Source organism: Marmota marmota, unplaced genomic scaffold, assembly GCF_001458135.2.
Source record: "Marmota marmota marmota unplaced genomic scaffold, marMar, whole genome shotgun sequence".
NCBI lineage: Eukaryota > Metazoa > Chordata > Mammalia > Rodentia > Sciuridae > Marmota > Marmota marmota.
Window position 1 is genome coordinate 67,122,118 of NW_025999900.1, and position 22,419 is coordinate 67,144,536.

Consider the following 22,419-nt stretch of genomic DNA (forward strand, 5'->3'; position numbering starts at 1 on the left):
GAGAGGGAGAGAGAGAGAGAGAGAGAGAGAGAGAGAGAGAGAGCGCGCGCGAGCGAGCGAGCGCGCTGACCCCTTTTATTGAGGAGAAGCTATTCAAATGAGGCAAGGGGTCAGGTTTCAGGGGGCTGAGTCTATTTTCATGATGTCCCCTGTCAGCAGGTTGACTGACATCTAGGTAGGCCACACCCAAAGGCACTGTAAGAGAAGGGGACACACACAAGGCACTTCCATGGAAGATTCTATCCTAAACAGGGCAAGGGGTTATATTACAAAGAAACAGGTGAGTGTAGCTTCACCCCTGGGGCTGTAGCAAGTCACACCCATGCATGGAGACACCGACCCTGGAACCCAAAAAGGGTGGGGAAAGCTCTGCTACATTTCTGTGACTGAGCGCCTCAGTACCCAGCCAGGGAGTGTGACTCAGTCACTTTCAAGGTTGGTCTCCCACAGTCTCTCTCCCCTACCATCACCTCCTGTAACCACCTGTGTGTTCACAATTCCAAGTGTGGCATGTTTTTTTTTTTAAAGAATGTAAAGTAAAGGGATGTAGCTCAATAGTAGAACACTTGTCTAGCATGTGCAGAGCCCTAGATTCAATCCCCAGTACCTCAAAGAACAAACAAACAAAAATAGTCAGGAGTGTGAAGGAAGAGGAGATTATACAGATTCTCAGCATCATGCTTTTGAGATTCATACAAATTATTGCATATATTGATAGTTCTTTCTTCTCTACCGAGAATTCCATTGTGTGATGGGACCACAGTTTATATCTGTTCCCCCACTGAGGTACATTTGAGTTGTTTCCAGCATTGGCAATTATGAGTCAAGCCACTCTAGACATTCCTGGTTAAGTTTCTGTGTGAATATGAGTTTTAATTTCTTTTGGGTAGTTATCCATTAATGACATTGCTGGGTTACATGGCTAAAAATTAAGTGAATTGTTATTAGAACATTGGTTCTAATAAATAGAAAGAGACCTAAAACTTCTAGTCCTTTGATGGGAATGTCACGTATCTTGCCTATTTTGAAGTAATTAAGATCTCTAAAGAGTTGCAGGAAATGATGTTGATGATTCCAGGACTTACTTGGAGTCAGTAGAAGAAAAAGGATATTACACTGAAACAGTTTTAATGCTGTGCTTGGGTGGAAAAAGAAATACAATAGAGTTACATAGTGGAAGGAATTCCCTGAAAGGAGACAGTGGGGATAATTTATATCATGTATTTAAGTCACAAGAATGTTGTCAACAAAAAAGATACTTGTTGAAAACTATTAAAAATGTATTATAACAAAGATTCTAATATGTATGTTAAAACTGTTTTAAATGAGGCCTTTAGATAAAATGGTTGTTTGGAGACACCCCCCCCCCCACCTCAGATAATCCTTAATTCTTAATTTTTAGTTCATCTCATTTAGCCCTTAGATGAAAGTGCTGCCTGTTATCCTTGTAATGAAAGCATCTATCATATCTATCTGCTGTTTTGATTTTAGCCAACTTTTCACAGTTTTAAGGTTTATTCTGTACTGCAGTATTATATATTTGGTTAAATTTAGATTATCTGCTTAAGACTATGTTAAAACTTGTGTCAGCTATGATCAATTAGTTTTTCTTACATAATTTCTTATTTTTTCTAGGATTAGTTGCTTTTTAAAAAAAGTTCTTTAGTTTCTATAAGTTTACTGTTGATTGGTCCAAATGTTCTAGCATATTTTTCAAATATCTTACACAGTACCCTTGCATATCATGTAATATTTTAGTTCAATAGAGAACTAATGGGTAGAAATCAGAGACAGCAAGATAGTTCTTTCCAAGGCATAGACAAATGGGCTGGTGGCTGGAGGAAGATGTTAGGTCAAGGTACTTTTTAGAAGATGGGCAAAATGTCAACATGTTTGTCTGATAATGGGAATAATCTAACAGAAAGGGGAAACACAGTGCTGTGGGAAAGACACTGGAGTGGGTGAGGAGACAGTAGAGTCATTAGCTTTGGGCAACAGAGCTGTCCTTCTGTAGACACCAGAGGAAGGCAGGTGTACTGGCTATGGTGCAGGTGAAGGGCTCCTTGTGGTAGCTTCTACAAATTCTTTTCTGAGCTAAGCTATTTTTTTTAGTAAACTGGAAAGCCAAATCATCAGCTAAGAGTTTGAGTATTGAGGACATAGATCTGAGAAGGCTAAAATAATTACCAGACAAGCAGGGGAGTAAATGGAGTAGAGAAATGCTATAAATTGCCAGGCAGCCCTCAGGCTTCCCTGGGGTTGGTGACAAAGTACTAAAGTGGGAAGATGGGCACAGCTGCACTCACTCTCCAGCCAGTCAGTTACCCAGCTGCAGGCAGGACATTTACAGAGTTGGGGCTGTGTCACACAGAAGTGAGGAATGGAGGAAAGAGCTGGGCATTGTTAGGGAACACTGGAGGGATTCAGGAAGAGGTAGGAACTGGAAGGGAGAGGCAGACCACAAGAAGTTGTTGGGGTCAGTGGACCACAAATTCAGTGAGCTCAGACTGGGTGGAAGGAGTGACTGCACTGAGCAAGTGGGAGAGGTAGGAGGGCTTGTCTGGAGAGCTGGGCAGTTCCACAGTGAGCTCACAGGGTCTTCAGAGATTAGTGAAGGCAAAGATTGGGTATAGCCATGTAAGTGGCTTAAGAGATGTAACTTATTTTTCTTTTCTGGAAGTTTATCTCTGGTTCATAGAAATTTCACAGTGAAGTGCCATGGAGTTGGTCTTCATTCATTGTTTTAGTGCTCATTAGACCCTTTCGATATGGAGATTTTGTCTTTTCAGTTTTAGGGATTGTCTGTTTTCTTTTCTGGTGGTAGTGGGGGTTAAACCATGGGTGTTCTACCACTGAGCCACATCCCCAGCCTTTTTTATTTTTTATTTTGAGACAGAGGTCTTGGTTGGTTGTCCAGGCTGGCCTTGAGCTTGCACTCCTCCTGCCTCAGCCTTCTGAGTGGCTGGGATTACAGGTGTGTGCCACTGGACCCAGCCAATGAGATGGAGACTCTTGAACTTTAAAAAGAAAAAAAGAAAAAAAAAAAAAAAAGCTTTTTTCTGTCTCTATTTTTGCTTTCTGGGAGATGAATTTAATTTTATCTTCCAAACTTTCTGGTGTGTATGTGTGTGTTTTCCTATTTCTCTGCTTATTTTCATTTGTTTATTGTTTCTTTCTGTTGTCCATTCTGGTCTCTGAATGCTATTTCTTTTTTTTTTTTTTTAAAGAGAGAGAGAATTTTTTTTTAATATTCATTTTTTAGTTTTTCAGCGGACACAACATCTTTTGTTTGTATGTGGTGCTGAGGATGGAACCTGGGCCGCACGCATGCCAGGTGAGCGTGCTACCGCTTGAGCCACATCCCCAGCCCCTCTGAATGCTGTTTCTTCTGTTGACTTCCCGAGGATAGGAAAAGGTTTTTTGTTTGTTTTATGAAGTAGATTTTTGCTCCCTCCATTGTTTTCTCTTCATAGAGACTTTCTTTGGAAGTATGGTATCTCTAGTTGTCTGCCTGTGTTAAAGCCAGGCCTGAGAAACTGCCCAGAAGCTGTTTGCAGCACAGGAGATGTGCTCACCTGTTCAGGGTTGTCCACTTTTATGGGGGACTCCAGATACCTGTGTCTTTAGGTCTCTTCTGTGGGAATGTTCAGTTTCTCTAGACTCCTTTATTCTCCATAGCAGGGGCTGAGTGGGGCATCTGGTTGTCCCAGCCCTTGGTGGCATTCTGTCAGGCTCATTTTCTGTCTCCATGCCTCATTCCTGGCCGCCGCTTGGCCAGTGATTGTGAGTCCCAGAGCCTTGTCCATTTCCACAGAAGTAGTTTCCAGCTTTCTAAGAGCTAGAGGTTATTGGTGGTTTAATGAGCCCAGTCACTGTGTATGACTCTTGACCTTGTGGTTTGCCCAGTGGTCTCACACTTTCTCTGCACCTGAATCTCCAGGTTTGGAGCCCCGTCCAGTAATGCTGGGCAGACCACACTGTCTCCATGTGCCCTTTCCTCATTCTCTCTCTCTGTTAAGAAAATATAGACACAGCTTTCTCACTGTTGTCTTCCCACCTTCTCTTGTGCTTCCACAGCTATGTTCCATTGCTGTCAGCCCTCAGCATTTCAGGGGAAGTGTCCTGTTCCCACTTTTCTGTCCTGTTGTGGAGAGAGAAGAGGGGTGGGGTTACGTCTTGAACCTTGTTTACTCTGTGACTTAAATTCAGTTATAAAAATGATAAAGCTGGTCTGGGGTTGTGGCTAAGTGGTAGAGCGTCTGCCTAGCATGTGTAAGACAGTGGGTTCGATTCTCAGCACTGCATATAAATAAACAAAGGTGCATAAACAACTAAAAAATGATAAAACCATGATTCTGGGATATAGTAAATGTCTTGAGATTTAATATAAATGGTTATATCTTTTCTTTAATTTTTTTTTTTTTTTTTTTTTTTAGTTGTAGATGGACACAATACCTTTATTTTATTTGTTTAGTTTTTTTATGTGGTGCGGGGGATCGAACTCTGCCTCAAGCATGCTAGGCAAGTGCTCTGTCACTGAGCCACAGCCCCGTCCCTGGTTATATCTTTTAGTCACAAAATTTTTGTTGAAGAATATGTTAATAGCTTGATAGAAAGTTTGGAGAATAGAGGGGAAGGGAATCCCAGAGTCATAATATTTTGAATACTATTTTCATTTTTTTTAATATATTCCTTATTCATATGCAGGTTTTCTTCTGTATCCTTTTAGTCATACTCTTGGATCCTGTTTTATCCTAGTAGTCTTCTGTGCTGCTGCATAATTGTCCTAGTGTTCCACTCTGGTCATGTGCAAAATGCCATTGATTAGAACATCTGTTCTCAGGCTTTCTCAGAACTCCTGAAAACCCCAAATTGAGAACTCCTCAAAAGCCTATTAATATTTACTATATTAGAAGTTAACACTAAGAAACTTAAAATATGGTAACAATTCTGTCATATGTTAATGTATAATATATTTTAATGAAAAACAACTTTACCAAAACAGATTATGAGAAGAGTAACATTGTTTAAGTTTTTTTTTTGCAAATCTCTTTATTGTCTGGCTTAACAGAAGGATTTTCTGGATTTTTATATCTGCTCTGCATGTGAACTATTTGGATATGTTGTTTTCATTGAAATGTATGAAAAAGTATGTAGCAAGAAAAGGGAGGGTACTGGGGATAGAGCCCAGGAGTGCTTTTACCACTGAACTACATCCCAAGTATTTTTTGTTATTGTTGTTTTGTTTTGAGATAGGATCTTGCTGAATTGTTGAAGGTCTTACTAGGTTGTTGAGGCTGACCTTGAATTTGCAATCCTCCTGCCTCAGCCTCCAATTGCTGTGATTATAAGTGCGTACTATTGTGATAAGCATAGAGGAAGGTCTTAATACTCTTTCAAGTCATTGTGGGTGTTCTCTTTAATACTATATTAAATCTCAGCAAATAGTAGTTTCTTTCTGCAGTGGTGGACACTTATTAATCAATAGACCAAAAAAATTAATACAGCAAAATTAGTAGTAGCAGATTTGGGAGTAAGGAAACAGAGTGAAAGAAAGCTTTATATTCTCATAACAGATACAACTAAAAAGCATTAAACTTTATCAGTACAGGGAAAAATGAACATATAAACCTACAAATTAACAATCATGGGAAACACTGTTTTAATTGTTGTAAAATATGCGTAGCATAGCATTCCCAATAGTGACCATTTTATAGTGTACAATTCAGTGGCATTAAATACTTGAAGTTGTTGAATAACCATCTCCACCATCCTCTCCAGAACAGGTAATCAGTCCTCATTTTTTCCACATTTCATATTTGCAAATTTATGTATCTGATAGAAGTTATACCCAAAGTCAGTCCTCACAGGGCTTTGGCAATAATTCTTGGACATACACAGAGTGGTGAGTAAAGCACATCCCCAAGTTGATGTCCATTGAGGTGGTGCTCTCCTGTCTTGTTTCAGCCATTATACTGTAAACAGATATCCTTTTTGTAGACTGTTTAATGACACTTTTCCCCCAAAAGCTTTATTGAGGTAAAATTGAAGTACAATAAAATGCACATATTTGAAGTATGCAATTTGATCAGTTTTGACATGTATGTAACCAATATAATCAATAAAAAAGCATTTCCATTTATTTTTTTAAAATTTGAAATAATACAGATTGTTTCCTGCATGATTTATTACATTAGAAATTAATCACCTTGCCAGGAGTGGTGGTGTGCACACCTGTAAATCCCAGGGGCTCGGGAGGCTGAGGCAGGAGGATTGCGAGTTCAAAGCCAGCCTCAGCAATGACAAGGCACTAAGCAACTTGTGAGACCCTGTCTCTAAATAAAATATAAAAACATAGGGCTGGGATGTGGCTCAGTGGTTGAGTGCCCCTGAGTTCATCCCCACTACCAAAAAAAAAAAAAAAGGAGGGGCTGAGGTTATAGCTCAGTGGTAGAGTGGTTGCCGAGCATGTGTAAGGCACTGGGTTGATCCTCAGCACCAAATAAATAAATAAATGAAGGCGTTGTGTCCATCTACAACTAAAATTATCAGGATCTCTGGGATGAAACAGTACTCAGATGAACATTTATAACTTAAAGTACTTATATCAGAAAGAAACTAGAATAACAAATTATTTTCAAATTGTGTAGTAGGAAGGAGTAAATAGGAGTAGGAGCAGAAATAGATGAAACAGAGAAGAAATAATATAACTAAAATTTGATAATAAGAAAACCAGTCTAATCAAGAAAAAAGCAAGGGGCTGGGGATGTGGCTCAAGCGGTAGCGCGCTCGCCTGGCATGCGTGCGGCCCGGGTTCGATCCTCAGCACCACATACAAACAAAGATGTTGTGTCCGCCGATAACTAAAAAATAAATATTAAAATTCTCTTAAAAAAAAAAAACATTTAAAAAAAAAAAAGAAAAAAGCAAGAACACAAAGATATCAATGGAAAGGAAGCTATCAAAATAACCCTATAGATGCTAAAAATATATTAAGGTCATATTACAATTGTTTGCCAACATATGTGATATCTTATATAACATGGTCCATATTAGAGAAAGATCCGTGTGCTTATGAGAAGAAAGTGTATTTAGTCATTGATGGATAACATACTCTATATATGTCTATTAAGTTTAAATTATCAATCGTATTTTTTCCTTCTATAGCTTCTTTATTAAATTTGTTTTTAAATGGTGCTGGGGATTGAAACCAGGGCCTTGTGCATGCAAGGCAAGCACTCTACCAACTGAGCTATATCCCCAGTCCCCTTATTTAGTTTTTGTTTGGAGGATCTACCTGGTGGTGACAGGGGTATGTTAAAGTTACCCAGTATTATTGTGTTGTGGTCTATTTGATTCTTGAAATTGAGCAGGGTTTGTTTGATGTACATAGATGCTCTGTTGTTTGGGGCATAAATATTTACGATTGTTACATCTTGTTGATGTGTATAGTTCCCTTAAGCTGTATGAAATGTCCATTTTGTTCCTTCTGATTAACTTTGGCTTAAAGTCTTCTTTGTCTTATATGAGGATAGAAACCCCTGCTTGTTTACGCGTTCCATGTGATATATTTTTTCCCATCCATTCACCTTCAGTATATGGATGTTTTTGCCTATGAGGTGAGTCTTTTGGAGACATCATGTTGTTGGGTCTTGTGCTTTAATCCATTCTGCCAGCCTGTGTCTTTTGATTGATGAGTTGGTTATTATTAAGTTATATTTGTATTCCCGGTCATTTGGGTTTATTTCTAGCTTTTAATTTGAATTAGTTTCTCCTTTGATTAATATTCCTTTAGTGTAGTTCCTCCCTTTGCTGGTTTTTACTTTTTTTCCCCTTCATTTCACCCTCATGGAATATTTTGTTGAGAATGTACTGTAGTGCAGACTTTCTAGTTGCAGATTCTTTTAACTTTTGTTTATCATGGAAGGTTTTTATTCATCTTCCAATTTGAAGCTTAATTTTGCTGGATATAGGATTCTTGGTTGGCATCCATTTTCTTTCAGAGCTTGGTATATATTATTCTAGGACCTCCTAGCTTTGAGGGTCTGGATGGAGAAATCAGCTGAGATTTCTGTATTGGTTTCTGTACATAATCTGATATTTTTCTCTTGAAGCCTTTAAAATTCTATCCTTATTCTGTATGTTAGGCATTTTCATTATAATGTGCCTTGGTGTGGGTCTGTTGTAATTTTGTACATTTGGCGACTTGTAAGCTTCTTGTATTTGATTTTTCATTTTATTCTTTAGGTTTGGGAAAATTTCTGGTATTATTTCATTGAAAAGATTGTGTATTCTTTTGGTTTGTATCTCTGTACCTTCATCTATTCCGATAAACCTTAAATTTGGTCTTTTCATGTTATCCCCATAGTTGGGAGTTCTGTTCATGGTTTTGTAACATCTCTCTGTGGTCAACTTTATTTTCAAGATTATATATTTTGTCTTCATTGCCTGAGGTTTTGTCTACCAAGTGGTCAAATTTGTTGGTGATGCTTTCTATTGAATTTTTTTTGGGTGTGTGGTGCTGGGGATTGAACTCAGGGCCTTGTACATGCAAAGCAAGCATTCTATCAACTGAACTATATCCCCAGCCCTTCGGTTGAATTTTTAATTTGATTTATTGTTTCCTTCATTTAGAGGATTTCTGCTTATTTTTTTAACATAATCTCTGCCTCTTTATTGAATTGATCTTTCACTTCCTGTATTTCCTCTCTGATTTCATTTCTTATACCTTCCTTTGATTCACAGATCAGTTTAATTATGTACATTCTAAACTCCTTCTGTGACATTTCTTCCACTGTGGTGTTGATGGATTCTGTTATTGGAATATCTTGATTCGATTGGAGCAATTTGTTCCCTTGCTTTTTCATGTTGTTTGTGTGTCTCTCCATCTAACAGTATGGATCTGAGGCAGTAGAGTTTCTACTCTGGGACACATTTATTTGTTTGTTTGGTGGTGATTTTGTTGTTGAATGTGGTTCCCAGTCATAGTGCTTGAAGTGCTGTCCGGTTGTCTAAGTGCAAGTCTGTGATGTTTCGCAGAGGAAATGTTTGTGTTAGATGAGCTTCACTCAGGTGTGAGCTCAACATTAACCATCTGTGTAGCATAGAAGGTCCCTGGGAAGGCTTGTGTGCTCACTATTGATGAAAATGTGACTAGAGGCTAGCACTGTCACCTAGGACCCTGTGTTGTCCCTGGCAGCAAGTGGTTCAGCATTCACTAAATTGGTGTTCACAGCAACTTCATAAAACATTTCTGTGAATAATATGAATTGTCTGTATTGTTTTGAAAAAGGAGACTTAATGATTTCTGATAGTTTCCTTTAGTATCCCACACACGGAGGAAAGTGTTAGGAAACATTATAGGCTTTCCTCATTTGTCTGAAGAGTTTTGATTCTGTTTATGTTTCCAAAACTGGAGTCCTAAGAAGCAAATTGAGGAAACTCTGAATACAGGTGGGATGTATGAAGAGTTAGTGAGTGCCCAGATAGCCTCATCATAGCTGGGAGGAATTTTGGCCTTTCTACTGGGATCTTCCTCATTCTGCATGACCCAGAATTATTTTTCTTGGACTGTTACTTTAATAATAATAATAATAAAAAACATATATATGTGTGTGTGTATATGAATATAATTTTTAGTTGTAGGTGGACACAACATCTTTATTTATGCGGTGCTGAGGATCGAACCCAGTGCCTCACACGTGCATGGCAAGTGCTCTACCACTGAGCCATAACCCCAGCCCTGGACTATTACTTTTTTCCTTCTTTAAACTTACTGTACACTTGTCTTCTTGGGTCTGCTACTTGTGTCACTATAGAAATTGTTGGAAGTCACTTGTCTAATAATGGCACCTCTTCCATTCTCTTTTGTCATTCTGTCAGGGCTTCATTTGACCTATCAGGTGGGAGAAGAGAGAGATGCATGTGATCATTCAGTATGCCATGTTTAACTGAATGTCCTCATATGGTTATGGAAAACTTTGCATTTAATTACTTAAGTTCTGTTTAGAGAGTCCAGGCTTGATATAAAAAATAGTGTTGCCCTGGATATCCCCATCCAAGACAGCCACTTTTCATATTTTAAACTGATTCTTCAGGTTTTACTTTCTGGTCTTTAATAATATGCCCATTGTATTCATGTTCATTTTCCAGTTTAGGCATAAGCTATTGACTTTTAAAGTCATTGACTTAAAAAATAAATAGACCTTTTATTTTTGAAATGTGACACACAGAAAAAATGCCTATTTATACGTAACCCTGACCCAGGGCAGAACATTCTATGACCCATATCCAGAAGCCTCACTTTGCCTCCTGCGGATTACTTCACAGTCCCTCATGTACAAGGGAGCACTTTTCTAACACTACAGGTTAGTTTTGTCTCTTTGGCTTTTTAAATATACTAATGCAATCATACAGTATGTTACCTTTTGTCTGCTACTTATACTTCCTGCTTATAACCTTCTCCCATGTTGGGTTTTGTTAGGTTTTAATTTGAAATTTTATTTTGCAACCAACTGTTATAGTTGTTTGGTGTGATCTTTAACCATTATGAACTAAGTTGTAATCCTTCAAATTCATATGGTAAAGCCATGACCTTATATATGGTGAAGTGTGACTATGTTTGGTAATAGAGTCTTTATAGAAGGTTAAATGAGGCTACATGGGTGTGCCCTGATCAATAAGATTTGTGTCCTTATTATAAAAAGAGACATCAGAGAACTGACTCTCCCACCATGTGAGGACACAGTGAGAAGGCAATTGTCTGCAAGCCAGGAAGTGGCCCTCACAAGAACCAATCCGGCTGGCACCTGTATCTTGGACTTCTAGTCTCCAAAATTGTGAGAAAATAAATTTCTGCTTATTTTCCCAATCTATGGTATTTTGTTATGGCAGCCCATGCAGACCAATACAGCATTCTTCAGGCTGCCATGTGCCTTTAAGGGACTTGAGATCTTTTTTTACCTGCTCTTTTAGGAGTTATAGATGCTTTAACACCTTTCAAGGGTAGGAGTTGGGTTCTTTTGACTAGCAGTGAATTGACAGGAAATGGAAAATAAGGATTTTTCTCCAGCAGATCCTGTCTGTTGAAGCAGGTTGGGGATTCCCTTCTCATGCATGAACTATCTTTATCCCTATTTTGTAATTTTCCACTTTGCTTCTGGCATTAGGGTGAATAAATGGAATTTCCCAGAGCAGAGACGTTTTCTCCTCTTTCCTTACCTAATGAACCCCCTTGGCTTTCGCTGTGTCCCTTTGTCCCTATACTCTAGCTGTCCATTACCATGGAAGTGAGTGGTCTTCTCTCATCTCCCTTTCTGAGGCACTGCCTCAGTGATGCTCCCACAGTCGCCTTCTCTTTAGGTGACATTAAGGTCTCACCTCTGTCTGAGATCTCCAGGTCTGGACCAAGTTAATTTGATGATTGAGTCATCATAGCAGGGAGTTGGGAGGAAGAAGGGATTAGAAATGTCCCCCTCAGGCTTCATTGTTGCACATACACTAAGTGATAGTGTTTTACTCTGGGAATACCATGGCTTGATAGAATGACTTTTCTACAGTTTGGAGAAGCCAAATGCTTTGAGTTTCTTTTTGAAGAAGCTTCCTGAAGAAGAAATGTGTAAGAACTGAAGCAGAGTAGGATCTTTAGGAAGAGGACATGGCATAGAATCAGAAGAAGCTAGTGATCTTGAGTCCAGTCATGCACTAGAAACTGGCTCTCAGAAGATCAGAGGAAAGAGGAATGGGAAGGGCAGCAGCGCTGTTGTATTTGGTCCCAAGAAGGAAGATGAAAACAGAATGGTGGTCAGAAAAGAACATTGTATCCCGGCGCTGTGGCACACGCCTATATTCCTAGCAGCTCGGGAGGCTGAGGCAGGAGGATCGTGAGTTCAGAGCCAGCCTCAGCAACAGCGAGGTGCTAAGCAACTCAGTGAGACACTGTCTCTAAATAAAATATAAAAAAGTAGGTCTGGGGATGTGGCTCAGTGGTTAAGTGCCCCTCAGTTTGATACCCCATAACTCTCCCACCCCACCAAAAAAAAAAAAGAGCAGCATAGGTAAAGAGTTTCTTAGAAATTGGAAGATCCAAGTACACCACATAAAATTACTTAGAAAATAGAAAGTTTGAAGAAAATTAATTCATTTGACTTTGAACTAATGTAAACTTTTAAAAACCATCTTCCTATCTGTTAAAACACTAGAAGCCCTCCTTCTTCACTGTTCTGTCTCTCTCAGGTGTGTTTGGTTACTGACTATGAGTGTTCAGGCCCTCAGATCAACTCAGCAAACATTTATTGAGCACTGTGCCCATGCATTATGCCAGTGCTGTAAAGATGAAAAGATGCCTTCTTCCCATTTAAGTTGTACACTAATAGTCAGTTTTCACATATTTTAGCAGCCAATATTTTCTTATTCCAAATACAGAACTAGAATTCTGACTTCACTTTTTCCCCCAAGGTCATACACATTCACTCTCTGCTCCTCCAGTTCTGATTTGCCTTTCCCAGAGGTGGGGAAATAACATTGCATTCTCAAAGCATGGCTGGGAGTGGGGCACTGAAGACTTACTGAGACCCTGTTGGAGGCTGCAAAGCCAAAACTATTTTTATATTCTAAGACTATTAAATCATTCACTTTTTCAGTCTCTCTTACAAGTGAGGAGTGGAATTTTCCAGAGGCCATATGTTCTATATTATCGCAACAGATTGAATGCAGAAACATATATTAACCTGGGTGCAGTGACACACACCATCTCCCAGCCATTTGGGAGGCTGAAGCAGGAAGATTGCAAGTTTGAGGACAGTGTGGACAATTTAGATTCTAACTCAAAATTTTAAAAAAGGGATTGGGGATTAGGGATGTAGCTGAGCGATAGAGTACCATCGGATTCAATCCCAAGTACCACTGAAGGAAAAATAAAAATCATTAAGATGTGTTCTATTGCTGGGCGTAGTGGTACATGCCTATAATCCCAGTGATTTAGAAGGCTGGGGCAAGAGAATTACAACTTTGAGGCCAGCATGAGCAACTTAGACTCTAAGAATAAAACGGGTCTGAGGATATAGTTTAGTGGTAGAATGCCTAGCATTCAGGAGGCCCTGGGTTCCATCCACAACAATACAAAAAAAGTTATGAATAGATAAGTGCTTATTTTTTACAATTTTTCAGTTTTTGTATGTAATATTACAAATATCAATGTATATATAAAACACATTTGGGGTTTTTAATAATCTTTAAGAGAGTAGAGGGGTTCAAAAAGTGTGAGAACCGTTGACATAGAAAATCTTTTTTTTTTTCTTTTTAATATTTATTTTTTAGTTGTAGGTGGACATTATCTTTATTTCAGTTTTTCGTGGTGCTGAGGAGTGAACCCAGGGCCTCATGCTTGCTAGGCAAGCATTCTACCACTGAGTACAACCCCAACCCAGCATAGAAAATCTTTAAGCCCTTGTTCCCAGACTTTAGCTCTAGGCATTTTCTTAAGTGTTGTGTCCTACTGGGTCTATATTCTACAGGATGTGCAAGCAGGGCCTCCTCATCTAGTGGGGTAGGCCCATGGGCTGTTCTGGACCTCAGGTGCCAGCTGAGTTAACTTATCCTCCCAGGTCATGGCAAAGCCTCTCTCCACTTATGTTCCCTTTCATTGTCTGTAATTTGTGTGTGTGTGTGTGTGTGTGTGTGTGTGCGTGCGTGCACGCGCTGGGATTGAACCCAGGACCTTGTGCATGCTAAGCACTGCTCTACCACTAAGCTATCTATCCTCCCCTCTGTCACCTGGAGAGATCATTTTTATGCAACAAGTAATGAGCTACCAGGTGAGGATGCCTATGCAGGTTCGCTTAGTAGTACTGGTAAAACTGATTTTCCTTTTTTAAAGTTAAGAAATGTACATAAACACAAGCTGGGGTTCTTTATTCATGTGTCCTACTGGCTCTTTTTGTATCACCTAGGGGTGTGCTCACCCCTTTCTGGACAAAGGTTACCAGGTGACACATTTGTTGCCTCTGCGCATGGTTAGCTCACAGATTGGTCTAGAACTAGTCTTTCTTTAACTGCCTAAAGGGATTTTGTTTTGTTTTGATACCAGTCTCCACTGGGTTGCCCAGACTGGTCTCTGACTCCTGGGTTTAAGTGATCCTCCTGCTTCAACATTCTGAGTGCTGGGATTACTGGCACAGCCACCACCATGCCAGGCCTTTTATTATTATTTCTGTAATGTTTTTAAAGTTTTGGATTCAACACCAACCTATTTGTATATTTATTTATTAAGCCCTCATTGTATGCAAGATGCTTTGTGAGGTATGTTGAGTTATACATATCTGTCAATGTACAGTTCCTGCCCCCAGATCCCAGAGTCAACTGAAATTAGTGTCAGTAAAATGAAGAGGGCTGGGGCTGGGATTCAGTGGTAGAGCACTTGCCTGGTACACACAAGGCCTTGGGTTCTATCCCCAGCACTGTCCACCCCACGCCCCTTTTTCCCCCAACAAATACTCAAGAGATTTCCTACATTGCATATATTTTAGAAGTATTTTCATTGTGTAATCTGTCACTCTCCTGTTTTGGGGAGGGAGTCAGAAGAATTTTTTTTTCCTAGTTTGTATAAGTAACTTAAATATAAAATGTTATAGTAATAGCATTACTTGCCTAGAGCCCCTGTCTTCAGTTATATAGTTTTATAAATTTTTGATTGCTTGATGTAACCAGTCAAGGTTTGTCTTGCTTTTTAACAGTGCCATATATGTGGGTGTTTATAAAACTGTTACCAGGTAGTCTGTGCTTACCAATTCTTAAAATCCATAAATATGTATTTTTTTCTAGGTTGCAATAAAAATAATTGACAAAACTCAGTTGAATCCAACAAGTCTACAAAAGGTAAGAAAAGTATTGAGGTTTTTAAAAATGATTTTTGGTGTTAATTGCCATCTAATTTGCTCCTTAAGTCTCAATTGTTGTTTATTATGTTAGTGCAATAAAACTTCTGTTCTTCAAATGAATACAGTTTAAGTGGAGTGTTTTATAAAAATGTTAGTGTTATCTTCATTTGAAAATAATGATTTTAAATGTGCTGAATAACAAACTGAAGGCTCAGATTTAAAAGAGAATATTCTAAATATTGATTAGAATTTAGAGTTTTTTAAAAATAGCATACAAATATATTTTCATCTATTATGCAGATTTTGTATACTTTTATAACTAATACTGAAATCTTTAAAGCCAGCAAATATCACCAGGCACCGGGCATGCACCAGTAGTCCCAGCTACTCAGGAGACTGAGAAAGGAAGGTTGCTTGAGCCCAGGAGTTTGAGGCCAGCCTGAGCAACATAGGTAGAACCTGTTTCTTAGGGGGAAAAAAAAAAATTTAAGAAGTGATAATTTTGTCTTCTCAAGATGGATGTTTTAATGACATAATGCATATAAAAGAGCTTTGTAAACTGCAAACATTCTATTGTAAGGTATTTTGATAAGTGTAATGCCCACTATATATTCCTAATGGATTCCTAGTGGTTAAATTCTGGTAATTTTAAAGCTGTGTTGCTCTTAGTGTGTAGAAGGTGGGGAAGGACATAGACTTGATCTTACACTAAAAATGGTACTGGCGCCTGGGCTGTGGCTCAGTGGGAGGACATTTGCCTGGCACATGTTCAATTCCCAGCACTGCAGAACATAGAAATAAAAACAAAAACAATGTTAAAACAAGTAGTTCTTTGTGGTCTGCAGCCCAGAGTGGGCATTAAGGTTTCTTAAGATAGCCCTGGGACAGATTCTGAAATTCTAATCCTTTGTGGGTTTTTCTAGGTTTTGTTTTGTTTTGTTTTTTTTTTTTTGTCTTTTAAGTTGTAAATGGACACAAACCTTTAATTTAAATCAAACCCAGTGCTGAAGATTAAACGTAGCGCTTCATGCATGCTAGGCAAGTGCTCTACTGTTGAGCTACAACCCAGCCCTAGTCCTTTGTTTTGGAGAGTAAATTTTACCTGTTTTCTCAAACTTTAATTTCTTCATATATTTAAGAATTTAATATTAATAAGTCATTTAAGGGTTACCAAAATGTAGTATTCAGAACTCAAATTACCAGGTTTAGTGGGGACTCAACTCAGTATTCTGTGGTGTTAGAAATCTTCCCCAACTCATGTGTGCCTGGAGAGAGACCTGGACCTCTATAGCAATTTTCCAAGAAGTTCTATCCTATGATTGTGTCAGGTTGGCTGTGGTCTTTCCTTCCTCATGCTTTGCTTGCTTGCTTTTTTCATTATTTTTGCTCCTAGTTTTTAATTGCAGTTATTCTTTATTATTGCAAATTATTCTAGATCACACCATTATTATTTTTAGTATGTGGGAGGTTATCTTGTTAGCCCAATAGTGTGTTTATGCATATTTGTACAACATTAATTTTGGCTTATGATAATCTAGTAATTAAAACTTTTAAGATTAGTTTGTGGTATAGTTGAAGTGCAAACTATCCATAGAAGACTTATCCCAAAGCTTGATCTATTCAAGTCAAAAACTTGATAAGTAAAATATTTTCAGTTTATAAGGCATTATTTTAAATCATATGTGTACATTCTTCTCTTGTAAATTACTTACACGTTGACTTCAAATTCTTTTCCTTCCTTTTTTGGTCCTGGGGATTGAACTCGGGGGCATTTGACCACTGAGCCATATCCCAGCCCTCTTTTCTATTTTATTGAGAGACAGGATCTCACTGAGTTGCTTAAAACCTTTCTGTTGCTGAGGCTGGCTTTGAACTTACTATTCTCCTGACTCAGCCTCCTGAGCCACTGGGATTAAAGGCATGCACCCCTGCGCCTGGCTCAAATTCTTTTTCATTAATTTCTTTTCCATAGGAAAATATTAATAGGGTAGTATACACAGGTGTTCTGACAGCTTATTTTCTTTGCTTGGCACCATTCACAATTGTATCTCACTCGCACCAGAAACAGTTCTCCCTCTAGATAGTGATTTAAAGCCCTGGAGCAGCCCTAGAAGATACATTGACTTTAGGGAGCATTCTGCTAGCAACAGCATGCAGTTCATTTGCACTACTACTACTAGAGGATGTACACGGGTGGAGTCAGGCAATATTTGAACATACATGTTAAAATAGTATCAAGTTCACAATATTAGGCTGGTACATTGAACCATGTGCCTTTATTCAAAGCATATAAACCTGAGTTGAAGCATATTTGCAATTTGATGTTGTCCCACACTTGAGTCTTTTCATTTTTCCCATTTTCCCAGCTATTGAGTTAATAAACAGTAGATTCTTTATGTGATTTCTTTTTCCCCACTGTTTTTGTACTTTTCAACTTCTGACTACTATTATTGGGATACTATTCTGTTCATAAACATCTTTTCAGCCATCTTTTAAAGAACTCCGTAATGTTTATACCTGCAATGGTTTTGGAAACATCAGGAATAACAAAAACATTAGTCTAAGTTATTTTTAGCTTCAATTTAATTATACTAGGTATTCTTGCTGGGTATTACCTTATTAAATCCAAGTTTCACTAAAAAGCAAATCATGGGGGCTGGAGTTTTGGCGCTCAGCGGTAGAGCACTCTCCTAGCATATGTGAGGCCCTGGGTTCTATCCTCAGCACCACATAAAATAAATAAAATAAAGGTATTGCGTCCAACTACAACTAAAAAATATTTATTTTTTTTAAAAAAGCAAATCATGGCTCATTTCAAGAAAATGTATATACTTATTCAAAAATGCTAGACTTTATTAAGACATGTCAGAACACTTAGGGTAACCCATCTGAAGTTCCCAATAATGTCTTTCAGTCTTGGGAGTAGACTGACTGTTAACACAAGAGTGATGCTTAGGAGCATGCAAAGCATCAGTACAAACCCAGGCTTCAGCCTGCCTAGCTGTGTGATAAGCCACTGACCTCCCTTTGTCTTCATAATAACGCCTTAGAGGGTTGTAGTGAGAAGCAAGTTAATATATTAAGCCCATAGTAGAGCTTAGAATAATACCTGACACATGATAAGGACTCTGAGTGTTTGACATTATCATGTGCTCAGCTAAATAATTGGTTTTCATTGCTTGGTTTCTGCAGGATGGAGAATGTTTTTTGTTTGTTTAAAAATTTCCCCCTCATAGAAAGTAAGTAAAGCTTAATCATTGAATGGTAGATTCTAGCTAGGTCTCTTTTGTAGGAATTAGCTGTACTAATAATAACAATTGTTAACATTTGCACATTTAGTCTGTGTACAGACTGAGCACTGTTATTTTACTTGTATTACTCATTTATAACTTCACGAGGTCAATTCTGTTCTTCAGTAAAGGGAGCCAGGGAGATGAAGTAACCTCTCTGAAATAGAACTCCACCTATGATAGGTGAAGTTGGCATTGAGTCAAGCAGGTTTGTTCAGTTGAGATGTTAGAGAACTGACAGTGAGTGACATGCTGGATCATTAGCATAGGAGCTCATTGCTGTCAGATAATGTGCCCCTCCCCTGTCCTTACTCTTACAAGCCCTGGATTTTTCACGTTAATTAGTCTGATAGACATCTTTCATCTCTACCTTTGTTAGGTAGATATCATTGCCATTTTCATTTTCCACTGGGGAAACAAGACAAAGGAGTTGATGTAGTCAAGTCCTCTAGCTAGTAAATGATAGAGCAGAAATAGAAATCTTGGACTGACTCCAAAATGTGGACTTTTTCCACTCCCTTATGTTGCCTTACCATAATTAATTATATTTCTGTAATTCAGGATTTACAGAAAGTTTGATGGAAAATGACTTGAAGCTTCCTATTGAGTAGCTATAAAGAAGTTCATTAAGGGGCTGTGATTATACCTCAGTGGTAGAGTGCTTGCCTCAAATGTGTTTAATCCTCAACATGACATAAAAATAAATGAATAAAAGTATTGTAGGCCAGGTGTGGTGGTGCATGCCTGTAATCCCAGCAGCTCGGGAAGCAGAGGCAGGAGGATCGTGAGTTCAAAGCCAGCCTCAGCAACTTAGTGAGGCCCTAAACAACTCAGCGAGACCCTGTCTTTAAATAAAATATAAAAAGAGCTGGGGTTGTGACTTAGTGATTCAGCACCCTGGGTTCAATCCCCAGTACCAAAATAAATAAATTAATAAAGGTATTATTAAAAAAAGAAGAACAAAAACATGAATAAAAAGAACAAGAACATCAAATTTGGGGAATATTTCAAGTATTTAACAGGGGCTTGTCCCCTTCCCCTTCTAAACACTGCAAAAACCATGTTTTTATCCAAGTTTGTTTATTCACTCATTCATTTAGACAGTAAGCACCTGCTGTTGTGCCCTGTACTGTTCCGTGTGCAATGGATATAACATTGAACAAAATGAAGTACCTGCTTTCGTGAAATAGACATATCAACAGGGAGCAGCAGTAAGCACACATACAATGTCATGTTAGTGGTATGAAGAAGAATTTAGTAGGGTGCATTAACTATATAATTTTTTTCTGTAATCTAAATGTTTTCCATGTCTGGGGCCTTGCTGGCCCTTCCCAGGGAGAATTCCTAGAGATAACAAACTATTGCCCTGTGTGTGCTTTTCAGATGTAAACCAGCTGATTCAGAGCCTGTGCTTCAAAGCACCAGTCCTCTATCTGGCTAGTGCACTCCAAAAGGCAGTATTCCTTTGCCCTAATCACCCCAGGCCAGGCACCAGGTAACCAAAGACAGCTCCTGCACCCCAGAGCCTGCTTAGAGTTTTACTCTGCTTGCTTTTCCCACAGAAATTGTAATAAAGGCCTTCTAAGTGGGAGATGTGGCCCTGTCCAGAGACTTGCCTAGCATGCCTGAGGCCCTGGGTTACATTCACAGCAAGACCCTTTCTTGTCCTTGCTTTTCCCTGGTACCTTATGCCTCCCAACTCACCTAGGTGCTTTTTTGCTCCTTACATGATATGGTGGGTCCCCACCCTCTGGAAACTATAAGAAACTGTCTTTTCAATGACAGTTTTGCCCTGATCTATCAGCCTCAGATGAAAAGTAGGGGCATCCTCTTAGAAACCCATTTAGGAAGCACCCTTGTCCTCCCGAACCAAGTTGTGTGAGACTCCAATGAGTCAGGTAAGTGCAGCTGGCTCAGGGTCAGCCCATGTGATGTACAGTAAGACTCTACTAGGTCCTGAGAGACCCAAAGAGTTTTCATCAGGTGAACAGGAGAGGAAAAAGACCCTGCAGACCTCACTGCAGGGCTTGGCACAGGAGTTTTGGTAAGGTGCAGTGAAGGATTGCACGTAGCCTGAAGAGCACCAACCACAGGACATAGAGGTCCTGATTCTGTCTTCTAGTACAGAAACTTAATTATCACTACCCTATGATACAGCTGGTTTAAACAGTACAGGGGGTGCAGGGACTGAATCCCAGATTCTTTACCAGCCCCTTTTCTTTATTTTGAGACAGGGCTTCACTGAGTTGCTGAGGCTGGCCTCAAACTTGCTATCTGCCTGCCTTAACCTCTGAGTTGCTAGGATTACAGACGTGCACCACCATGCCTGGCCCAGTTTTTTTTAAAAACTGGAATCACCTGATTAATAGCAAGAAATCTGGGGGCTGGGGATGTGGCTCAAGCGGTAGCGCGCTCGCCTGGCCCGGGTTTGATCCTCAGCACCACGTACAAACAAAAATGTTGTGTCTGCCGAAAAACTAAAAAATAAATATTAAAATTCTCTCTCTCTCTCTCTCAAAAAAAAAAAAAATGAAATCTGTAATGTTAATAAAATAATTGGTTTTAAAGAAATATTTCTATTGACGGCTGGTTTATCGGCCAGCCTTATGCACATCCAGGGATGGTCCTTCCCACAGCATTTTGTTCATTGTTCAGTAGCTTTGTTATTGGAGAGTTCCTCCCTTGCTTGAGACCAGTATCTGTCTTCTAGAAACTTCTGTAACACTGTTCTCTCTTTTGCCATTTGGAGGTATAGAGGCTAAATTTATTATCCCAACATGGCCAGACCATTGAGGTTGCTATTTTGATTTTCTTGATTTTCCCTTCTCCCAGATAGATAAATAGCCTTAGCCTTTTGGCCAACAAAGGAGTTGCCCTCAACATAGGCCTAGTTTATTCCATATTTACACTTTTTTTTTTTAATCTGAGTTTGATGATTTTTTAATTTTTTTTTTTTTTTTGGGCGGGAGGGATAACTAGGAATTGAACCTAGGGGCACTTAACCACTGAGCCACATCCCCAGCCCTTTTTATTTTTTGAGACAGGGACTTGCTAAGATGCTTAGGGCCTCACTCAGTTGCTGAGTCTGGCTTTAAACTTGAGATCCTCTTGCCTCAGCTTCCTGAGTCACTGGGATTATAGGCATGTGTCACTGTGCCCCGCCTGAGTTTGATGATTCTTGCTAAGATTAATTGGCGGAGACAGTGCTGGGGATGCCCTCACACATTAGGGCAAGCACCCTGATGAATCTTTTATATTAGCTGTCACTTACAGTTTGATCCTGTCTAAATTGAATTATTTAAATATAATTAAAATATTCAACAAGGCAGGAACAAAGGCATGTCAGTGGAGATTCTATCCTTTCAAATTAAGGCTGCTGACCCAGTAATGAAATATGTTGTATGTTTGAGTATATTTGAGTAGGATTGAACCACTATTCTTTCTTTCTTTCTTTCGTTTTTTTTAATGAAGCTGGAGATTGAACCCAGGGCCTCATGCATGATAGGCAAGCACCGAACTATAACCCCCATACCTTTATAAATTTTATTTTGAGACAGGGTCTCCCTGAATTGCCCAGGCTGGCCTCAAACGTGAGATTCTTTTGCTTTGGCCTCCCAAGTAGTTGGTATTTGCCGCAGTCTGGCTGGGCACAATCAGGAGCCACTTGTCAAAAGAAACTAACTTTATTTTTAGAACCACACACGCCAAACAAAACAGCCTCTCAGGAAAAATCCTCAGAGCCTCAACTGCCACCACCGGCTTTCCACAAGCCTCTCTCCACCTCCCACAATCCTCCTGCTCTTGAGGCCGATTGGCTGGGTCACGTGGGCGGAGCCAAAAAAAGTCCCCCAATGAGCAGCTCCGTGGTCTGAAAGGGCAGGGAAACAGTCCAATGAGCATCACCGCAGAGGAGCCAATCAGCTAGATGTTGCTGGGGCCGAGGAGCCAATCAGCTAGATGTTGCTGGGGCCACTGTGAGCCAATCATCAGCTGGCAGCTGGAAGTTTGCTGGGGCCCCTTCGGCTGTGGCTCTCAACATCTCCCCCTCTCTGTTTAAACAACAAGCATGTGGCTTAGGGACCGTGTCTGTTAGGCAGTCCAATTCAACATATGGTCCTTACCCGTCATCGGATGAACTGACCTCTAGGCGTCAGCCTCCTGTCTTAGGTTGGTACCACTGCAATTGGATCATACCCGTCACTGACTACCGGTCCAGCATACAGCCACACCTGTGGAGAGGTCTTTGTACCAGC

General features: G+C 39.4%; 1 protein-coding gene and 1 long non-coding RNA gene across 21 annotated transcripts in view; both read left to right on the forward strand.

Annotated features, from left to right (window-relative positions):
- Mark3 (microtubule affinity regulating kinase 3) overlaps positions 1–22,419 on the forward strand; it is a 109,349-nt gene that overhangs the window by 22,359 nt on the left and 64,571 nt on the right. For 16 of the 20 annotated variants that reach the window (XM_048799408.1, XM_048799404.1, XM_048799410.1 and 13 more), the window contains one exon: positions 14,821–14,874. Coding sequence is in view for 1 of the 20 variants with exons in the window: in XM_048799393.1 (XP_048655350.1) it covers positions 14,821–14,874 (54 nt within the window). In the remaining 19 variants the exon portion in view is untranslated. Of the gene's footprint in view, positions 1–10,266; positions 10,368–10,706; positions 10,839–14,820; positions 14,875–22,419 lie in introns of all 20 variants that reach the window. The other 4 variants (XM_048799409.1, XM_048799407.1, XM_048799405.1 and 1 more) reach the window with 2 other exon arrangements.
- The window catches only part of LOC125615377, an 8,789-nt gene continuing 8,100 nt past the window's right edge, over positions 21,731–22,419 (forward strand). Inside the window, exon 1 of the long non-coding RNA XR_007346037.1 lies at positions 21,731–21,791. This is a non-coding gene — a long non-coding RNA (uncharacterized LOC125615377). The remainder of the gene's footprint in view (positions 21,792–22,419) is intronic.